Raw genomic sequence first — 22752 nt, 5'->3', positions numbered from 1 at the left:
ATTTTACTATGTCAGTAAATGCATGACGTTGTTGACATTATTGAACATTTACCTCAGTACTGGGGTCTGTTTCATATGAATGGCCATTCAGATGCTGATGCTAAATCTAATGAGTAAGTCAGTGTAAAACTGTAATAAAGGGAGAGTCGGTTTATACTAACACATGCGCTCCAACTGGAGAAAATGTCTTTGGCCATCTTGTGGTGGAATTTTATCCTCTTGTTTTACCAGTTGGATCTGATGTTGTCTTAAAATTGCCTATCTAATGATCATGTCTTCAGAAGTGCAATGCTATTTTACAATAGAATATTGGAGGTTGGGCCCATGCTGTTTGGATTTCATTTAATGTCCCTGTTTTTTTCATTTCTATGTTCTGGCCTTGAATATTGTTATGATTTCAAGTTTTGAGCATTCCGTAGACCATATCTTTCCTATTTCTTGTTAAGACTGAAATCAGGTGTTATTCTCCCAGTGAACAAGCAGAATCTATAAGGATTTGTGGAACTCGGTTCCATTATGCTTCATAGGTTCTGGAGCTATTCAACTTACAAATTAAAATTTCTAAACAGATAGCTGTTAGTTTAATGTACTTTTATATTGGGAAGTGGCTGATCCCTTTGGGATCAGTTGTCACATGCCAATCCTGTGAATTGTTTTAAGAGCACGGTTGAGGCTAAATTAAAAAGAGTAAGGTTAATCTAGTTTATTTTCTCCCATTCAGCACACATGTGATGCCATAATAATAAATTGTTGACTAATTATGACATTCAATCCCCATTGGTTAATTAATAATATGCATAAATGAGCAGAGGAACATCCCCGACATCCCAGTCCCCACCGCCGCCACCGTGGCAGCAAACTAAAGATCCAAACACATTTGTTCCTTCCAATGTCCAATTACTTTACTGTATCTCAAAACATTCTGTCCTGAAAAAACTCAATCCAAACTGTATTTGAATGCATCAACCAATCTGTTTCCATTATCTGTAAGGTTTTCAATCTACTTTGTACTGAATGCTGTTTATTCACCTTATTTATTCAGTGTTGTGGTGGGATTAGAGCTGGCCTATTTTTGAAGGCTAATCACAGAGCACGTTTTTTACACTTTTTGTGTAGTAGAAATCTGATGGCTGATCCACGGAAATTCAACATTGTGATTAATTCAAGGATATTATTTGTGGTTTTTATGGAAGTGTTAGCATTATTGTGAAACGCAATTGACAAGCAATGCTGCAAATCTTATAATACCCTGCGCTGTCTAATTCAGGCATTGTGTTCCAGTAGCTGTAATGTATAAAATGACAAAGTGTAATCCTTAAGACACTCGAAGATGTCTTATTATAAAAACGTGTAATTTTGTTCACTTGAAGGTGGATGTCTTGTTCAAATTTCCCCTCAGGGCCTGCTGGCAGTTAAATTTTGAATAGATCCAGCTTTCGTGTGTTAGACTAGCCAGAACAGGAATAATTAAATCGTGTGAATCTTATTTTTGTTCTCAGGGAACATTTAAATGCTGATGCATTGTGTATGCTTTGATTGGTCATTTAATTCTAGGAACAAGATGAACAATCATCTGGCCCCATTCAGCGCTGGATACTTCTGGGAGTTAAATGCCTGATAACAGTAGTTTCGTTGTTGAGTTACTTTACAGCTGGATGCTTTGCAAATTGCTGTGAATGCAATGGTTTATCAATGGACAGCAATGCACTTGTCAGAGGACCATTCTTAGTTGAACCCTTTCTTTGCTCTTCAGACACAATAATGACTACACTTGAATTTTCACCAAAGATTTTGAAGTTGGTTTAATTTTCTATTGGCAAATAAGTATTAGTGGGTTCCCCACAGGAACTGGGAAGTATTTTAATTAGAGATAATTCGAGAAAAAGTTTTCTGAAGAAAGGTCCCGACCCGAAACGTCAGCTTTCCTGCTCCTCTGATGCTGCTTGGCCTGCTGTGTTCCTCCAGCTCCACACTGTGTTATCTCTGACTCCAGCATCAGCAGTTCTTACTATCTCTGAATGTATTTTAATGACCTGTTTCTGTGTTCCATGTTTTCTTGCTGTCTGCTGTGATGAATTGATTCTCTCTTCCTTTCTGTTCTCTTCTATTACTTTGCTATTTAATCTTCCTTCCTGGCTCAGTTGGTCACTCTCATCTTTGTGAATATTTAAGACTCATTGCAGGGAACTGAGTACTCAAGCCAGACTGCCATTTCAGTGCAGTACTGAAAGAGGATGTTGACTTCTGGATATGACCATGTTCCTCTCTGCCCCCTCAGTTGGATGTGAAAACTACTGGTCTTATTTTAATGAAAAGTGGAGGAGATTTCCCTTGAGTACTTGCCAATATTTAACCCTCAGTCAACATCACAAAAATGATGTCCCTGGCCATTATTTCATGAATGCTCCAGGAACTTTAATGCATGCCAATTGATGGCCATGTTTCTCACATTGCAAGAGTTATCACACTTCAAAAAGTAATTAACTGACTGTAAAACACATTGGGACCATCCTCAGATCTTGAGTAGCACTATAAAAATGCAAATCTGTTCTTTTGATTTTTTTCCTTCAGGTTTTGTATCTTTCCTTCCATCTTTCACTTTTTCAAGCAACTGTTCAGTGATTTGTGGTAGAGAATTCCAAACTCTGATCACTCCAGTGAGACCGTTAAGACACATTGGTGTTAATTTTGACTTTTATGACTGCCTGTCTTCCTAATGTCTGTTGTCTCTGATAAGAATAAGATGAGCTCCAATGGCTCATACAATGGAACAGTTCCTCTTACTGACCATACTTGTAATTCACAGAGATATCATGATGAATGATGAATCATGTGATTTATAGCTCCCCCTCTAATTCTTGCCCTTTGTGCAGTTTGAAGTAGGAATTAGAACTGCACTCTTAGTCTTGCTTCAGTTTATTGGAGACTCCAATGTCTATCCCACTTTTTCTTTTTTAAAAAAAACTTTACTGTTGCATTTTTATTCGTTTATGACCAAATCTGTTACTTGTCCTGCAGGAAGCTCGGCAGAAGTTTCGAACTGTTTTAGTCGAAGCTACCGTTAAGCTTGATGAAGCTGGGAAGAAGGTAGGAAAAGCTGTGGATGATTCCAAGCCTTATTGGGAAGCCAGGCGAGTTACACGACTGGTAAGTAGATGAACTTTGTGTAATCTTTCCTATTCAAAAGGATATTTTTTGGATAGTACTAATTCACCATGTCTTGCTAATGGAATACTTAGAGTTATTATGACGCAGAGATAAGCCATTTGGCCCATTAGGTGTATACTGCACTGATTCTTTGTATAGCATTTCAGTAATCCAGTTAGTCCCATTTTCAATTGCCCTACCCCCAACTCCGTCTCCCAGACCTAGCTCATTTGACATAAAATCACATTTCAAAAACCTTTGAATCAACAGTTTGAAAAAGAACAGCAATTTCCCTTGTGTCCAGTCTGGTACTTATCCCTCAGCCAACATCTTGAACCTAATTATCTGATCATGATAATTTTTCTGTTTGCGAGACCTTGCTGTGCACAAACTGACACAATGTTTCCTACATTACAACCAGAGCTTCCTTTGAAAAGTTCTTAATCAGCCGTAAAGCACTTTGTGAATTTTGAGGTTGTGAAAAGAGCTATACAAGTGCAATTTCTTTCAAAATACAAATCTTTCAAATAGACGTTTTCTGTTTGAAATTCCGATCTCCTGCTGGATAAATTCATAACCAAGGTGAATGGTTTCTCACAGTCTTGAATATCTTAAAATTGCTATTTAACTCCTGATTTGGTTTGCTGATATGTCCAACGGCGCGAGTAGGAGTCTTGAGTTACTTTTGCAGTTACTTTTCACTTTTTAATTTGATCAGTAGGTTCCAGCACCCATTCCTCACCTAATCTCAAAATTCAGCGCCAAGGGTTGCTGTTGCGAATTTTCAGAGTTCCTGCAGAATTCTTTTCAAAAGCCATTGGTTCAGATGCTTAACAGTCAGTTGTATAGGGGCCCTACAAACTGCAAGTTTACATATTTTAATAATGCATTCACTCATTGCATTAATTGTAAATGCTTTGGGATATTCCACTTTCATTTAAAGGTGCTTTGTAAATGCGGATTTTTCTTTTATCTTGGTCATAATCCATGTTTGCAATGCCATGTGTGATCAGCTAGTATGTTGAGTTAATATATAAATGGGTTACTTGAAGATTCAGTTGAGCAATCCCACTCTAGGGCTGACATTTTAGCTGCAGTAATGAGGTGTACTGTACTTTCAGAGGTGCCATGTTTCATAAATGATTTTCTAGTGGGGACTTCATCCCTCTACTTGTGATTTTAAAAGATCCCAAGGCATTTGAGGAGGGGATTATCGCTAGTGTCTTGGTCAATGTTTATCCCTCAATGACATTGTGAAATCTATTGTATTGATATCTATATGTTGCTGTGTGCAAATTGGCTGTGACATTTTCCACATTACAACCGTGACTATATTTGTCGTACCTTTGGCCATTAAACACTTCATAATGTCTGATGGTCAAGAAAAGTGCTATGTATGTACAAGTCTTTTTACTTGAGTAATGAGTGAACTTTGCATCCCCTACACATTTTTAATCTATAAAGTTCTAGCAACTTAACTCACAAGTAAATGGAATTGGCTCAAAGAAACATTTTCTTCATATTAAATTGCTCTAACAAGAAAGGAATGTGCCTTCCATAAAATTGAGTGACTAATTGAAATGGGATTCAATGTGATAGATTTTTCACCTGGAATGTTTAATTAAAATAGTGACCTATTTTTCTCTTTTTTTGTTGCACTTTTTTTTTGATTTAAAGAATGAAGTATTTGAAATGAGGGTGCTGTGACCTGATTTAATGTCAGATTTTATGCCTCACTCTTGTAAGCTCTTTCATTTGGTATCCGACAGGGATACACGATGATAAAGTTTGTTTGTTATTCCAATTGTGTTGGAAATGAACAGTTTTATAAAGTCAGCATATCAGTTTAAAAAAAAACTTCATGATAATAGAGCAGAATTTGTTTTAGCGGGAATAGTTTTCTTGAACAAACTCTAATATCTGGGGGAATAAATGTCCGATTTAACAAGTGAACAAATGACACCTCAAACGATAACCAGCGATTGTTTCAGTGGCTGATTATGTGAAACCATAAACTCCCTTTTAAAGGGAACTAAATGTGACATTTTGGTTTCTAAATTAAGATCAAGTTATGTGTTTGTGCAGATTGTCCACTTCTGTCTTCATCCACTCAATCAGTGTCAAATAGAATAAGATTTTCTTGTCCAATTAGTGTGCCCAACTCAATTGTGATTCCTTGTGTTACAATATTTATCTACTTCATCCCGTCTGAAACATGTGATCTCCTGGCAGAGGTGCACAAACAGGTCAGAATTCCTCTAACCCGGCCAGTTTGGTGACATTCGTCTGGGAAATCCCTCTTCTACATCCCTCTCAACTGACATCTCTCTCCCTACCACCGCCCAAAACCTGGTGATCAAAACTTGACTATGAGACCATATTCGCTCTGAGTTTCTTGCATGTCTGCCATCTTTTAGATATGCTAGTTGCAAAGTACTCGATTGAAGGAAGTTAGCAGGTGAAAGACTGGGAATTTTGTGGCACCTGTGTCCTATCTCTCCAAAGTGCAACATCAAAAAGCACAAATCAAGAAGCTGATGGAATATTCTCCATTTGCCTGGATAGGTACACTTCCAATAACAATTGAAAAGCGTGACACCATCCAGGACAAAACAGGTCACTTGATTGGTTCCCATACCCATCACCTTCAAATGTTCACTTGCTCCACTGCTGACATACAGTGGCAGCTGCATGTACCATCTACGAGGTGCTCTGTGTGCCTCAATCAAGCTGTTTATACAGCATCGTCCAAACCCATGAGCTCAATGGAATGAATGGCCCACTCCTGTTCCTAAGTTCTTATGGGCTGTTAAATTGACCGAATACTGTTACCAGAATCAATTGTGGCTCAGTCAGTTGTTCTCTCGCCTCTGAGAAACAGTTTTGAGTGTTCAGATCTCACTCCCAGCAGGTGCAGCACTGATGGAGATGCTAACTTTTGAATGAGCCATTAAACGGGGAGCCTGTTTGCTCATGTGGGTGAATGGGATGGGGAAGTTGAGTCGAAGCAGATCAACCACGTTCGTATTGAATGGCTGAACAGGTTCAAGGAGCTGTGTGGTCTACTTCTCGGATTCCCTATGCAATCACTGATATCCTGTCTGAATCCCACCTTCTACAATTCAAGTCAATTTCTTTTGGGCGGCACAGTGGCACAGTGGTTAGCACTGCAGCCTCACAGTGCCAGGGACCCGGGTTCAATTCCAGCCTCGGGCAACTGTTTGTTGGAGTTGGCACATTCCCCCCGTGTCTGCGTGGGTTTCCTCCGGGTGCTCTGGTTTCTTCCCACAGTCCAAAGATGTGCAGGTTAGATGGATTGGCCATGCTAAATTGCCCCGTAGTGTTCAGGGAGGTGTAGATTAGGTGGGTTATAGGGGGATGGGTCTGGGTGGGATGCTCTGAGGTTCAGTGTGGACTTGTTGGACCGAAGGGCCTGTTTCCACACTGTAGGGATTCTGTGATTCTTAGGAGGTAACAGCACCAGAAGGAAAGTTGGGGCCTTGCTTACATGGGCTTCCTGCCACACTCTGCCTCCCTTGGTTGCTGAACCCTGCAGTCACTAGCTGCCTAACCAACTGCTTCTTGCTGCCTGTGCAGATGAGGCCCAGATGTTAAAAACTTACTTGCCTGGCCCTTGCATTGTAGAAGCCTCAGCAGAGATATACATTCAGCACTTGCCCCCCATCTCATTCATCTGCCAGTCTCCAGCCCTGTTCAAATTCCATTTTTTTGTTTTATTTTGACTTTTGAAACTTGGTCAGGGAGATAATTGGAGTTACTCTGTTCTCTATAATCACGTGAACTGATTAGTGACACAAAGGTGGGTGTACATTTAGTGGCAGTATTTATTTTTATTTATATTACATGTGCCAAGTCACTGCCGACTGACACAGTCTGCATTGCAGCTGGGCATGAACCAAATCCTCTGGTTGGAATTGATTCAAGAGCTAATGGGCTCAGACTAGTAACTGCAGTATACGTTTAGACAGATGAATGTGAAATTGATATGTTTGCGGCCTTGCATTGATTTGGGTAGGTTTATGAGTGGCTGGGTGTGTTGAGAGGGCTTTGAATGAGATTTATTCCCAACAGAAACTTGGTGGCCTGAATGAAAGCATTCCTCTTCCTCTTAGCCCACAAGCTGTGTCATAAAAATATTTCACCTCCCAGGAAGCTGTCCTTGTCTCTCTTTAGCAGTGAGGAGACCAGGGATTAACCTGGGAGACTGCTTGTTGCTTCAATAGCGCACTTAAGTGATCATCCTACCTCCCTTGTGTGACTTGGTTGCCTGCTCTCATCCAATCTCCATTAAAAGTAGAGCGGGTGGATTGGATTTCAGACTTTTTAAAGCGTTAACACTCCAGCCACTCCAAACCATCTTTTATTTCGTGGTTAACATTTCGCCAGCATGATTATCCTGCACTTTTCTAAATTTGCAACAAGTATTGTAGCAGAATCTGTGAACCAAGGAATGTTGAGGGTCTCAGCGCTCAGTTGTGTTGGTCCGAGGATCTGTGGAAGAGAATTCCTGTTTAGGATGATCTTCATTCAGGATGGGCATCTGGTCTGAGAAATAGAACAGGGAGAGGATGAAAAATAAAATTAACTAAGTTGAAGCCCAGTAAATAGAATAAATGGGTTACTGTGGCAATTATGAAATGCTTTAAAATTGCCCATTGTATTTCAACAAAGAAAATAATCCAAAATAAAGCAATTCTCCCTAAATGAGGAGCTAACTCCCTTCGCTAGTTCTGTAAGTTTTCTCCTTGGATCCTGCACCCTACTACAGTAACAATTTATTTTATGCTGTGCATCAGTTGTGTTTGCTGGCTGGCTTCTAAGATCTGTAGGATTGGTTAGAGTGTTTAATATAGCATACAGTTTCTACAGTTCCTATTAAGTAGAACCAGTTTCTCTCTCTCTGCTCTTTCAAAACCCCTCTTACTTTTCAGAACTTTTTATTAAATTTGCATGTTTGTACAACATGAATCTAATGTTGCTGGGGCATTTGAATTAAATGTAGTGCATCTGGTGGCTTTAAGCTGAAAACCCAGGTTCTAGATAGGAAGTGGTTGCTAGGTTACTGGCCTATTTTAGAATAAGCCACTTCTGTCTTTGTCTTCATTTTTGCGTGTTTCTGAAGGCCTTCACTTCTTGTTCTATTCGAGAAGAATCTGATGAAATTCCTTCTGAATTTCAGGTGTTTTTTTTAAAAATAGGCCTGGCCTTTTATGTGTGGGATTCCCCTTGTGTGTGTGTGCGTGTGTGTGCGGTTATCACGTTTTTTTTGGTTGCTAATTAAACCTCTTTCTTGTTTGCCTCTCTTAATTTGTTAGGTTATTTTACAAGGGTATTTTTACTGGGAATACTTTGAAAAACTCAGTTTTGGGAATCAGTGTGGGTTTGCTCATGTTGAAGATGTATGCCAGAATAGAGCAGTTGATCTGTATGGCTGTTTCTTGTCGTACCTTCCATTCTGCATTAATCCTTACACTCATATAATTGCTTCACCCAACTCATTACTTTCTGAAGTGCAGAAAATGTTACATGGTGAAATGAGAACAGATACAAGCAACCGTGTTGTAGTCTGTTTGCGTTTCCTACTGAGCTGCATTAGAATATTATATTACTGCTTGCAGCTCTTATTTGCCAAGCCATTTTAAAAGTGTTTTGGTTCCTTTTGCAGGATTCAATATTCCCACAGTCAACGGAGCCTGCTTAATAGTGCAGGCTACTTGCTAGTCCATTCAGAGGGTTGCATTATGTGACCTGGAGCTGCTTGTTATAATGAGCTGAGTTTTATCAGTAAAGCCATTCATTAAAATCTGTAATGTCTGTGCTGATTTGTGGGGACCAGGGAACAGTCGCTTTAGGCTTCTGGTCATTTGCTATGTCAGTTTATTTGATATACAGAGAGAGCTCAAGTTGTATCCAAATATGCTTAACCCAAGAAGAAATGGAAGCATAGGTCAGAGAACATTATTTTACTGTACTGTACTGTAGGGTCTGCTAGATGATTGATTTCATTTGATTCATTTTTCATTGTTTCAGGGGAGGCAATTGCCTAGTGGTATTATTGCTGGACTGTTAATCCAGAGACCCAGTTGACATTCTGGGGACCTGAGTTCGAATCCTGCCATGGCAGGTGGTGGAATTTGAATTCAATAAATATCTGGAATCAAGAATCTAATGATGACTGTGAATCCATTGTTGATTGTCGGAAAAGCCCATCTGGTTGACTAATGTCCTTTAGGAAAAGAAACTGCCATCCTTACCTGGTGTGGCCTACAGGTGACTCCAGACCCACAGCCACGTGGTTGAATCTTAACTGCCCTCTGGGCAATTAGGGATGGGCAATAAATGCTGCGTAGCCAGCGACACCCTCATCCTGTGAATGAATAAAGAAAAATGTACAGAGATACAGTGAAAAGTGTTGTTTTGCAAGCTATACAGGCAGATCATGCCGTACAAAGTGCATTAGGGTAGCAGAACAGAATGCAGAACACAGTGTTCCAGCCGCAGAGAACGTGCAGAGAGAGAGATTGGAATTAACATTTGAGAGGTCCGTTCAAAAGTCTGATAACCGTGGGGAAGAACTTGAATCTATTTGTACATATATTCAAACTTTTATATCTTCTGCCTGATGAAAATGGGTGGAAGAGAATATAACCGAGGTGCAAGGGGTCTTTGATTATGTTGGTTGCTTTCCCAAGGCAGTGGGAAGTATAGATGGAGTCAATGGATGGAAGGTTGGTTTGCATGGTGGACTGGGGTGTGTTCACGACTCTCTGTAGTTTCTTGTGGTCTTGGGAAGAGCAGTTGCCAAACCATGCTGTGGTGCATCCAGATTGGATACTTTCTGTGGTGCACCTATAAAAATTGGTAAGAGCCCTTGTGGACATGCCAAATTTCTTTAGCTGCCTGACGAAGTAGAGTCATTGTTGTGCTTTCTTGACCACTGCATTGATATGGAGGGGGGTGGACTAGGACAGATAGGTCTGTGTTGTACAAAATGAGTGTCAGGAAATCCTGGTCTTTCATATTGTCCTGTATCATAAAAATAAGTCATCCTCCAGGAATGATTTCATAGAGGTTTTGCTTGCTACAGTTATTGACGCTTTGAACCAACATTATTTTGAAATACCGGGAGGTGGGACTGGGAGTGTGAATGGCTACAATTATGCAAACAGTAGGTTCTACAGTTGATCAGGAATCGATTATAAGCTGCTGCAGGATAACACCCCACACTTGCCAGAGTTGGATTCAACTGTAGCAAACCCAGGACTGGAAAGGAGGAATGGGAGGGCTGCAACTCCCCACACCCAAAAAAAAAGAAAAAAGCTTGGAATTCAAACTGGCATGAATTTTTTTTTTTCTATTCATTTGTGGGATGTGGGCGTCGCTGGTTGGCCAGCATTACTTGCCTGTCACTAGTTGCCCTTGAGAAGGTGGTGGTGAACTGCCTTCTTGAACCGCTGCAGTCCACCTGCTGTAGGTTGACCCACAATGCCATTAGGGAGGGAATTCCAGGATTTTGACCCAGCGACAGTGAAGGAATGGAGATATATTTCCAAGTCAGGATGGTGAGTGGCTTGGAGGAGATCTTGGAGATGGTGGTGTTCCCATATATCTGCTGCCCTTGTCCTTCTAGATGGAAGTGGTCGTGGGTTTGGGAGGTGCTGTTTGAGGATCTGTGGTGAATTTCTGCAGTGCATCTTATAGATAGTACACACTACAAGTATATATAAGAGTATAAGTGGCTGAGAGAGTCAGCAGCAAGTATGTGATCCCTCTGGCTTGGAGGCAGTAAACGAAAAAGCTTAAAGATTTCAGGAAAGGTGGGTGACAGCAGAATTTCAGGTGCCAAGTCTCACACTTTGTGTTTCTCAGTGTCCTCCTGTACTGCACTTTGCAGAACAGTTTAACCTGCTGGTACTGATCCTCTTGCATCTCTGGGGGACATGCATCTGAACAAAGATTCCCCTTTATTTTGTTTCCTGTCAGGCACAGCTGGAGGCCCAGAAGGCGACCCAAGATTTTCAAAGAGCTACTGAGGTGTTGCGAGCAGCCAAAGAGACTATTGCTCTGGCTGAACAGAGGCTACTAGAAGATGAGGAACGTCAGTTTGATTCAGCATGGCAAGAGATGCTTAATCACGCAACACAGCGGGTAAGTCAAATTCTAATCCATATGTCTGAGTCTACAGGTGACAAATCCTATATCACTGTTCCTGAAGCCAATCTGCAGGAGAGTTTTTGGAGATCCTGGATTCTGATGAATGTACTTATTCATTAAAATGCTCAGAAATAAAAATGATCCTGCTTGGAATGTTTGTTCAGCTTTGCTCCCCACCCTCTCCAATCTCACTTCCTGCCATTCGTTAATATTTGAGTCTCACGTTATTCTAGGCCTTCATATTGAACCTTGGAGTACCTCTCCATAAGTTGTTAAAAGTAGCAAGACCAGTAGATCAGATGGTCAAGGAGGGATATGGAATATTTGTTAGCTCGGTCAAAGAGGATACAAATGGGAGAGCTATAGGAAAGACATTGTTAAACTTGAAAGGGTTCAGAAAAGATTTACAAGGCTGTTGCTGGGATTGGAGGGTTTGACCTGTAGGGAGAGGCTGAATAGGCTGGGGCTATTATCCCTGGAGCATTGAAGGCCGAGGGTTGACTTTGTAGAGGTCTATAAAATTATGAGGGTCGTGGATAGGATGAATCGCCAAGATCTTTTTCCCAGGCTGGTTGGGGGGGTCCAAAATTAGAGGGCATAAGTTTAAGGTGAGTGGGGATAGATTTAGAAGCGAGGGGCAACATTTTCACTCAGAGGAAGGTGCATGTATGGAACGAGTTGTCAGAGGAGCTGGTGGAGGTGGGTACAGTTACGGTATTTAAAAGGCATCTGGATGGCTGCATAAATAGAATGGGTTTGGAGGGATATGGGCCATATGCTGGCAAATGGGAATAGATCAGCTTAGGATATCTGGCCGGCATGGACAAGTTGGACTGAAGGGTCTGTTTCTGTGCTGTACAACTCTATGATTCTAATACTGTATAGGACAGTAATCAGACAACATCTTAAAAAAATTGCACAGTTTTAACCACTGCATTGCAGAAGGGATGTGGTTGCATTAGAGAAGATACAGAAGGGATTTATGAGGATGTTAGCACGAATAGAGAATGATAGAAAAGATTGGATCGGTGGAATGTTTTCTTTGGAAAACCGGAGGCAGAGGGGAGATTTAATTGAAGCATATAAAATCGACAAAGGGCCTAGATAGAGTCGATTGAAAGGATTACTACCATGATTAGAGAGGTTAATAACTAAGGGGCATTGCTTTAAAGTAAGGGATTGATGGAGTGGAGTTGAGGAGTAGTTAGTTCGTTTAGAGGATTTGAGGGTTTGGAGCTCATTGCCTGTAAGAGTGATTAAGACAGAATTCTTCCTCCTACAACAACTCACTTCAATATGCATTTCAGGTGCTCTAGCTTGCAGGCTAAAGCTGAATATCTCTGAGCTGTGATGAACTAGATGGGCCAAGTGACCTTTTACAATGGTTTAGATACTTCCAAGAAGTGCACTTTGAAGATTCTGTAAGCTGCTTGTCACTGTCATTGGCTTTGTGAAATATAACAATTCTTTCCTGGGTTTAATCCAGAATTTCTACTCCTCAGTCTAAGATCAACCTCTGTTGAAACACCCAAAGGTTAGTGGTTCAGATGATAGGATGACAGTCAGACCACCCAATCCAAATCCAGGATTGCTGCTCAAGTTCAATTCTCATGGAATCTTAACAGTAGAGAGGGAGACTATCGCAGCCTCCCATGCTCTATAGCTTCTCTCCTGAAGGACTATCAGATTTGCTCCCCTGCTCTTTCACCAGTTCTGCAAACCTTTCCTTTTCAAGTACACATCCAATTCCCCTTTGAAAGTTGCTATTTAATATGCTTCCAGCATCCATCAGGGAGAATGCACTCTAAAACAATTTAAAAAACAAAAAATGTGCTCTTCTGATTGCTTTGCTTTGCTAATGATCTCATGTCATTCTCCTCTGACTAACGACTCTTCTGTCACTGGAAGTTATTCCTCTTGAATTTTCTCCATCAAAGCCCTTAATACATGAGCGCACCTCTGTTAAATTTCCTCATAACCTTCACTGAGCTAAGGAGAACAAGCTCCTGTTCTGTCGGGGTTCCTTTCTGTCCCTTGCTGCTGTACTTCCTCATTCGGTACCACAGGTTGAACTGAAAAGCCTTCATTGACTGCAGCTGTTGATCGGAAGTTACATTTTTTTTTCCTTCCTGTGGGATTTCCATTTGGCAAATCTGTTACTGTCGCCTGCACAAATTTCCTCAGCAAACTGAGGCAAAGAGCTGGGGTTCTGCCTGTGTGGCATCTGTCCTGATGTAATTTTGTCCCTTTTGGAATAACATAGTAATGTTCTCTTGGTAGTGTGGTGAGTTGTTCCTGACTATAAACAGGATATGTCCCCAATTTGTAGTTATTCCAACTGCAGTTAACATGGGGAGGATTTACACCCCTTTAGTGTTGGTCCCTTCCACATTAAAGTTGTCACTTGTGGACATTTGACTTCTTGTGCCAAGTGATAAACTATTGAAGCTCTGAGCATTAGCGTTAAAAGTAGATTCAGTGTTGTGACTGTATTTTAAATAGTTCAATACCGTTTCCTGCCAATGTAGAACAGAAAACCAGAAACCAGTTGCACATCTTGAATGACACACTTTTAGTTCTGTCTCATCATTATTTACTGATGAATTCTGATTCAAAGTAATATTGTTTTCAATGAAGTTTTTTTTAAATGGCAGATGACATATTGGAGAATGGTGGATTAGTTTGTTTCTTTAGAAATTTAGTCACAAATTCAATTGGGAAAGTATTGTACTTGTGACCAGGTGCAATCCCAAGCAATGTCTCGTATTGATGAAGCTGCCTTGGGTCAAATTCCTTATCTGATCTTCTAATATTGACTGGTAAAAGTATTTGCGGATCGGTATGACATGAAAATGTAAACCAGTTAAAAGAAATAATGACTCTTGATGCCTGTATTTGTTTTCAAAATCCAGTTTAAGAGCTGAATTTTAATGGTCAAGGGAAAATGTGGTTGTGGGAGGCTTGTTAAAACCTCAAAATAGCATTGCGTTGGGAATCTGACTTTTTAAAAAAAATCTACTTCCTAGATTTAACCAGGGTAGGTTTGCATGAGTGCTGGGAAGCCATATGGAGTTGGAAATACTTGTGTGAAAATATCTTAAGAAGCAACAGGATTTCCCACACTGTGAGGAACTTGCCAGAATGTATGAGACAGAGTGCAGAATGGGCATCTTTCTTGAGTGAAATTGACAAACTGGGAAGCCTTCAAATGGTGAAACTGATGAGCTGCAGCCATGGCCAGGCAAGAGGCTAGCTTTTGCAGTATTTCTGCTAAAACTATGTTTTCATGACTTGTGAGGTGGTTTTCAGCTTCTTCGAAGTCACTTCACCAGTCCTGAACTTCAATGACCTTGAGTTGCATTTCCCTGCTGTCAGCCTTCACCATAGCATGGGGACCTGCTCTACCTGGCGCCTGAGAGCAAGAGAAACAGCTGGGAGCAATACCAAGAGCAGCAGCTGCTTTCTCATTCCCATACTGCTTCTCAGCACGGAGGGATGCTCCAATGAAGCAGAACCCCAAACAGAGGAAGAGTTTCCTGATACCCTACCACCCTCCCAGTGGTTAAGGTGGATATGGGCACATACTGCCAGTGACCTTCAAGTTGGCTATTGCTGGAGTTCCCTGCCCTTGGTTCTCTGCCCCTTCCCACAATCCTGTGCTCTCTGCAAGCAACCAAAATAGAGTTGTGGGTTTGAGGACAGAAGAGCAGCAATAATGAAGAGTGACTAAAGCACACAACATGAACTAAGATGGCGGTGGGGACGGGGAAAGTCGGGTGTTCAGTTTTGGGTCTGAAGTGCCCGGAGAGGGAGAAGATTGAGTGGAGCTGCAGTGTGTGTTATTCTGAGGATAATGATACAGGAAGATGCAGAGAAGGTTAGACTTTGAGACCTGAACATATTATATCACTTGCTTTTCTCCACCTCTCTGGAATATTTGATCACCTTGAGAGGCATTATATCTGAGGCGAGTTTGCCAGACTTCCCCTGCCCTCTGCATTCCTTTTGAAGTATCAGGAACCTGATGTACAGTTCAGCAGCCTGATCCCTTCCAGGGTTCCTGTAACTCCATCCTTGCTTTGACAGATTTGGCCACCTGTCCAACTTCTCTGCCTGGGAAACCTGAAACAGGATGCTAATGCTGTAGCTGAGTTGAAGAATCACGGCAAAGCCCACTACTGAATCAAAGGGATTCCTGATTCACCACCGGTCTCCCTGCTGCTTAGAATAATTCCATCATAAATATTCAAAAGTTACATGGGTAAGGTGGCAGAAGTGTGGTGAACGGTTGGACACTGAAAGCTTTGCAGTTTCTGCAGTTATAGCTTAACAATTTGAAACAAACCACGAATAGTATACTGAGGTCAGGTGGACCTCCCAGTGCTGAAACTTGTGGTCTGAGCTTTTTAGTGATTTTTGTTTAAAAGGTCCTCACCATGTGCCTGGCATCTTGACTAGAGCTCATGCCTCTGATTCTTCCCCTGACCCAGGTCATGGAAGCAGAACAAACCAAGACGAGGAGTGAGCTGTTACACAGAGACACGGCTGTGAAATACAATGCAGCAATGAGCAGGATGAAACAATTGGAGAAGAAGCTGAAACGAGCCATTAATAAATCCAAGTGAGTGATTTTTTTTTCCCCCCACCCAAACTGTGTGCCCCGCACTCTGCTCCCCATCCTTCATGCTGTCCCTCATACCCATTTTGGGATGGTCTAAGGTTGGGAAAGGTGCTGTATCAGTGGAAGTTATTTCCCTGGCTGTGATGAGAAGGAAAAGGTCTTTGGTTTTGTTTGTAATCTAACACCTTATTTTCCTGAAAGCTAGGTGGTGAAGGATCAAACTAAAGCCAATTTTTACTCAGTTTAGATTTTTTCACAGCGTGAAACATTACAAGAATATTCTCTCTAACTAAAGCACACTACGCTGTCACTTAGTATCTCTTTTATATCTGTTTAAGTAACAACCCAATCAATGCTCTCGACCCATGTATAGTGTTAAGACCTGGATAGGTTCATTATCGTTTAAAAAGAAACCCAAATGACTCATTTTAATCAAAAAACAAATCACAGATGTCACTTTTTAATAAAACAATTCCTGCTTTGTATAATAATTAGACAATCAATTTTAACTCAGTAATCTGGTTTCTAACTGTCTACGTTATGCATTTAACTTTACATCCCCTTTTCCCAAAGATTTCCCTTGTGTCAATCTTCAAGTTATTTATTTTTGTAGGGAGCATCTATAAGTCTGCCTCAGTCCGCTAGAGAATTTTTCTTGGCTTTAACTACTCTGAGGTAAAGTTTCAATTTGCCATCGAGGAGCTCTTGGTCCCTAGATCTGATTACTTCACTGACACTTCTCCAAGTCCTTTGCTGGTTACATTTTTGTTTTGGAATATGATACTCTGAGACCTATTGTTCTTCCAGTAGCTTCAGATCCAGTAAACTTTCAGCTTCTGTTCCTCGCATGATTCAAAATGAGACTGAGCCAGGCAGGTTGACTCATTGGTCAACACGTTGCTCTGAGAGAGAGAATATAGAATGGCGATCATCTAGTTTGCTGTGTCGAAACAGGAGCATTGTGTGTACATGCTCCTTCTGCCTGAAAACAGCAAGCTCTGTATGAAGACATATAGCTTTCAGCACACACAAGCCTTTCTAACAATTCTGAATTTTCTGCTTTGTTGTTTAATTTTGCTTTGTATTAGTATTCCTGCAAATTGTTCTGATGGGTGCAAGTCAAAAAGATTTGACAAAATGCATCCTTTTTCAGTAATTCCCAAGCTTTGTATTACCAAAAGACTATGAACTGAAAATATGTACAGCAATTAGAACAAAGAACGTAGAACAGTATAACACAGGAACAGGTCCCTCGGCCCATGCTGTTGTGCCAAATAGAACGCTGAATTAAACTAATTCCTCTGCCTGCCCCTGGTCCATATCCCTCCATTTCTTGCATATTCATGTGCTTATCTAAATGTTCCTTAAACACCCCTATCGTATCTGCCTCCACCACCACCTGTGGCAGCAAGTCCTAGATAACTAACACTCACTCTCTGTGTAAAAACCTCACCCCTCACATCTCCTTTGAACTTTCCCCCTCTTGCCTTAAATGCATATCCTGTAATCGACTTTTCAACTCTGGGAAAAGAATTCTGACTGTCAGCCCTATCTATGCATCTCATAATGTTATAGACTTCTATCGAGGTGATGGCCTAGTGGTATTATCGCTAGACTTTTAATCCAGAGATCCACATAATGTTCTGGGGACCTGGGTTTGAATCCCGCCGCGGCAGATGGAATTTGAATTCAATAAGTACCTGGAATTAAGAGTCTAACAATGACCGTGAATCCATTGTTGATTGTCGGGTTCACTAATGTCCCTTAGGGAAGGAAACTGCCATCCTTATCTGGTCTGGCCTACATGTGACTCCAGACCCACAGCAATGTGGTTGACTCTTAACTGCCCTCTGGGCAATTAGAGATGGGCAATAAATGCTGCCTAGCCAGCGATGCCCTCATCCCGTGAATGAATTTAAAAAAAAGTCTCTCATCAGCCTCTGCCACTTCAGAGAAAACAATCCGAGTTTTTCTAGTCTCTGCTTATTGCTTATACCCTCCAATCCAGGCAGCATCTAGTAAACCTGTTCTGCACCCTCTCCAAACCCTCCACATATTCTTCCTGCAATGTAGCAACCAGAGTTGAACGCATCATTCTAGGTGTGGCTTAACCAAAGTCTTATAAACCTGCAACGTTGCATCCTGATTGTGATATATTAATCACAATTAATACAAAGTTATGATGTAAACTCCTTTATAATCTGTGTATTTTCTGTCTTATGTAGACCATATTTTGAACTCAAAGGAAAGTACTACCTGCAGCTGGAGGTAAGCATTTTCTTCAAACTCTGTAGTGTAGGTGGGATCGATTGTTTGTAGTACAAGGAATATGGAAGATTTTAAGTATGGATTGTTGAGCAAACATCAGCCTTACTAAAGTGACACAGCTACAAATTTTAATCAAGTGCCTTGCACGTGCCAATAGAGGTAAATTTGTTTCTGATGTAAATTTACTTAGCAAACATGTAACTGCATTCCGTAACCAAGGAAATAGTGATAATGATCAAAAACTAGCTCACATACTTTGATTTTCATCTTGTAGTTTAACCAATAAATGCACCAAAAGGGCAAAGGTCACATGAATAGACTATACAAGTATGAATGTGGAGTTCACATGCCTAAAGCCATTTTTACTCATCAGAAATGCAGTTTGTATTGTCAACAAGCTTAAGGTGACCAGTGGCTATGATATTGGATAACGCTAGTCCAGCCCAAAGCTAATGAAAACGCAATCATTTATTAAACCAATCATTGGTTTATGGAGTTATTTATCCCCTCCAGTTTCTCTGCATATGAGCTGAGTAGTGATAAGGAAGTGAGAGCTTAGGTGCTCAAGTGAGTACTGACCCTGTGCTGATCTTTCACACTCTGTTCAGACCACTGTAATCCGGTGTATTTGGCTTCAAGAGGTAGGGAGAATCACTCAGCATTTTATATTTTGTTGATTCACTATGATCTCTGCAGTTCTCATTGATTCTGATTAGTAGCTCACTCTGTCTCCTGGAAGTCAATAATAGATGAAGATGCAGCTTCACTGATGCTTCCATCCAAAGGCAACTATGAGAATTGGATCTCGGCAAGCTGCAATACAGCAGCATGGAAAAGGAAAGAATCGATGGAAAGGCAAAAATAAGGGGTAGCACGGTGGCTCACTGCTGCCTTATAGCACTAGGGTCCTGGGTTCGATTCCACCGTTGGACAACTATCTCCGTGGAATTTGCACATCCTCCCTATGTCTGTGTGGGTTTCCTTCCACAGTCCAAAGATGTGCAGGTTAGGTGGATTGGCCATTTTAAATTGCTGCAGGTGTCCAGGGATGTGCAGACTAGGTGGATTAGTCATGGGAAATGCAGGGTTACAGCGACTGGGTAGGGGTGTGGGTCTGGGTAGGATGCTCTTTGGAGGGTCATTGTGAACTCGATGGGCCAAATAGCCTGCCTCCACACTGCAGGGATTCTGAGTTTCCCAATTTGAATGCATTAACCTCATCTGTGCCCATGCGGAACCCGTTGGTGATTTTTAACACTGACTTGACGTTGATATTTTGAAATAGACTGTCCTTAATCCTGCATTATTGTTCCTCATTAAACAACAGCTCACCTATCCATGATAAATTGATTGCTTTAATTACAATTTATATTTCACCACAGAGTGTGTGAAAATTGGGAATGCTTTTTGTTAAAACAAAAGGCCTGCAAGTGCTGGAACTCCATTTGACCTCTGAGGCCTGAGATAGAAGGATTTTTCTTTGCTGAGAGTATCAAGGGATATGGAGCAAAAGCAGGAAAGTGAAGCTGAGGTACAGATCAGCCATGCTGTGGTAAAATAGCATATATGTTCGAGAAGCTCCCTTCCTCCATTAAATTATTGTATCTGCAGAGAATATTGACTTGTCTGATATCTGGGATGGGATGGGATTAGTTATTTTCTGAGGAGAAATTGTATAAACTGAGCCTGTGTACCGTGGAGTCTGGAAGAGGTGCATCGTATTGAGATGTATTAGATCCTGTGAGCTTGACAGTGTGGATGCTGAAGGAATGTTTCTCCTTGTTGAAGAGCCTTGAACTAAGGGACAGTGCTTAAAAATAGAGTTTTCTATTTAAGATGGAGATGCAATGAATTGATTTCTCGGAGCGTCCTAAATCATTGCAACTCCTCTTTCCCCCTAATTGCCAGAGGCATTGAGTGTTTTTAAGGCCGAGGTAGGTAGATGCTTGACCTGGGAATGAGTCAAAGGTTAGCGGGTAGATAGGAACGTCCACAATCTGATCAATTGATGTTTTATTGAATGGTGGAGCAGGCTTGAGGAACAGAATGGCCCACTCCTCCTCCTGATTCATATGTACATACAGAACTGTCAAATGTTAGCATTCCTTCCTGAGCGCACAGTGATGTGAATGTGGACGTCACTGCCACATGGAGTGACTGAAGCAGATGATGTTGATATATTTGATACATACTTGAGGGAGCAAAGAATTGAGGGATACAGTGTCAGTGGGAAGAGACAATTAGAGTAGGAGAAGGTTCATGAGGAGAATGAACAGATCAGTTTGGTTGACTGTACTGTACATTAAATGTAATTTAATCATCTTAATTCAGTCTTTGGAATACATTTTCCTTTTGGCTCCAAAACATGGTCTAAGGGAATGGGAATTACTGACAGAAATTGAGCTTATCTCTGTTACTATTGGATGACAGGATCTGATACTCGCACAAGATTTACCTAACGCTTTGTCAGATTGTATGCAGTTTGTTAAATGCCAATCACATTTTCCATTCTCTGCCTTTGATTTGACAGCAACTGAAGAAAAATGTGGATGAGCTTCAAGCCAAACTGTCAGCAGCCAAAGGCCAGTACAAAGCTGCTCTGAAGAACCTAGAGATGATCTCTGATGAGATTCATGAAAGAAGACGCTCCAATATGATGGGACCCAGGGGAAGAGGAGTTGGTGCTGAAGGGAATGAAAACTCTTTAGAAGATCTGTCCAGTTTAAAGACCGAGCCTGATGAATTGTCCAGTGAGTATTCCTTGTGTTTTTATCATTGCATTGATAGTTATTTGGAGGCATTTTATTTGTGACTTGTAACATTTACTCTGTATCTCTTCCCTCATGCAAGCACAGCATTACACATTACCAAATGTGAATTTCTAACTCATCTCTTTTATTTTGGTTTCTCTTGACCATTATCCTTTTGCCAGTTATACTAGTTAACAACAGACTAAGAGCTGCAGCTTCATTCCTCCTTTTGACTTATTAGTTAAAATGCATATTGTATATGGATAATAGCATAAGGTAGCGGTGGAGGTTAGATAGACCTTGGGTTTAGGGTAAAAGTTCAGCACAACATCGTGGGCCGAAGGGCCTGTACTGTGCTGTACTGTTCTATGTTCATACATTCTCCCCCCACCCCCGACTATTGAATCGGTACAGATTACAGCATCTGTAGTAATTTGCTCCTAAAATACATACAATGTTTACTCAACTTAATTTGCCGTGTCCTTTCCTCTAAAGATTAAAGAGTAGATTGTGTGCATTTTGTGGTTTTTTTAAAGGCAGTCAGCACTTTCCCAATTCTCTGCCACATTTAGTCAATTTGGTTAATTATAGAACTACAGAGATTTTCCTGTTAGAAGAGGTTGCAGAAAACCACAACTGCTACCAACATACAAAATTGACCTGCAGGCATAAAAGTATTCCTGAGCTCCTTATGATTCTCCTTGATGATGAGCATCAGTAATCCCATCATTCTTGTGTAACAGTGCTGCGCCAGTTCAAGAACCCATTCAGTTGAGGTGACAGGTGTAAAGGGAACTTTTGATTTGAAGGTAAGACATTCTGAAGTGTTGTTCATAGATCAGCACGAGCACTTTATCTGCTTTATTGAAACCCTACTCCAGAAATAAGCAGATAATCTAGGCTGACACCTTCAATGCAGTTCTGAGGGGGTGTCAGGCTGTCTCTTGAATGGAATGGTTAACTGAGGCTCCTTCTCCATAGGATAAACGTAAAAGATCTTGTGATGTGCTCTGAAGTGTCCTGACTACATTTATCCCTCATCTGACATCTCTGAATCAGATTAGCTGGTTATTTAACTTATTGACAACTGTAGCATCTTGCTGTACATAAATTGACTGCCAACATTTCCCAGTAGCTACAGTGAATCCCGAAAGGTCAGCTTTCCTGCTCCTCTGATGCTGCTTGGCCTGCTGTGTTCATCCAGCTCCACACCTTGTTATCTCATCATTGTAAAGTACTTGTCTAGCTTTGAAGCATTTTGAGATGTCTGAAGATTGTGAAAGTTGCTATAGAAATAGGAATCTTCTATACTCCTGAGAAGAAAAAAGATAGCACCTCTGACACAGCATTGGTTTCTAAAATTAGCATTCTACACTTTAAACACTTGATGTTGAACTTTTCAGTAAAGTTTCTCAAAGTTGATTTTAATTGTTTGCTTGACGATTGTAGTGGTTCAGTTTTAACTTTAATGTGAAAATGGGCAACTCCAAAGTATTCTGATATTCGGAGATCTTTTATATATCGGTATATGCAGAGGGAGCATTGGATTTTTCAAAAAAAAAGATGAAGCCAATGTAGCAAACACCCACTAATTATTACCACTTTTTAAGGGGCTGCCCAACAGATTCCATTAAAGGCCACCTCAACTCCAATCTGCATTGAAAAGAGTTTTTTTCAGCACTTGTTTAATCACACACACACTCAAACACACACACACACACACACACATATACACACACACATATACACACACACACACACACACACACACACACACACACACACACACAC

At 40.9% G+C, this 22752-nt stretch overlaps 1 protein-coding gene across 1 annotated transcript in view; it reads left to right on the top strand.

Annotated features, from left to right (window-relative positions):
* sh3bp5b (SH3-domain binding protein 5b (BTK-associated)) overlaps window positions 1-21736 on the top strand; it is a 50737-nt gene extending 29001 nt beyond the window's left edge. The window contains exons 4-9 of the mRNA XM_048609004.1: window positions 3019-3147; window positions 11152-11316; window positions 15813-15943; window positions 18169-18211; window positions 20742-20961; window positions 21705-21736. Coding sequence (XP_048464961.1) covers window positions 3019-3147; window positions 11152-11316; window positions 15813-15943; window positions 18169-18211; window positions 20742-20961; window positions 21705-21736 — 720 coding nt within the window. The remainder of the gene's footprint in view (window positions 1-3018; window positions 3148-11151; window positions 11317-15812; window positions 15944-18168; window positions 18212-20741; window positions 20962-21704) is intronic.
* Window positions 21737-22752: the final 1016 nt, after the last annotated feature.

This window comes from Rhincodon typus, chromosome 2 (genome assembly GCF_021869965.1).
Source record: "Rhincodon typus isolate 14 chromosome 2, sRhiTyp1.1, whole genome shotgun sequence".
NCBI lineage: Eukaryota > Metazoa > Chordata > Chondrichthyes > Orectolobiformes > Rhincodontidae > Rhincodon > Rhincodon typus.
This window is presented reverse-complemented; position numbering and strand designations above follow the sequence as displayed.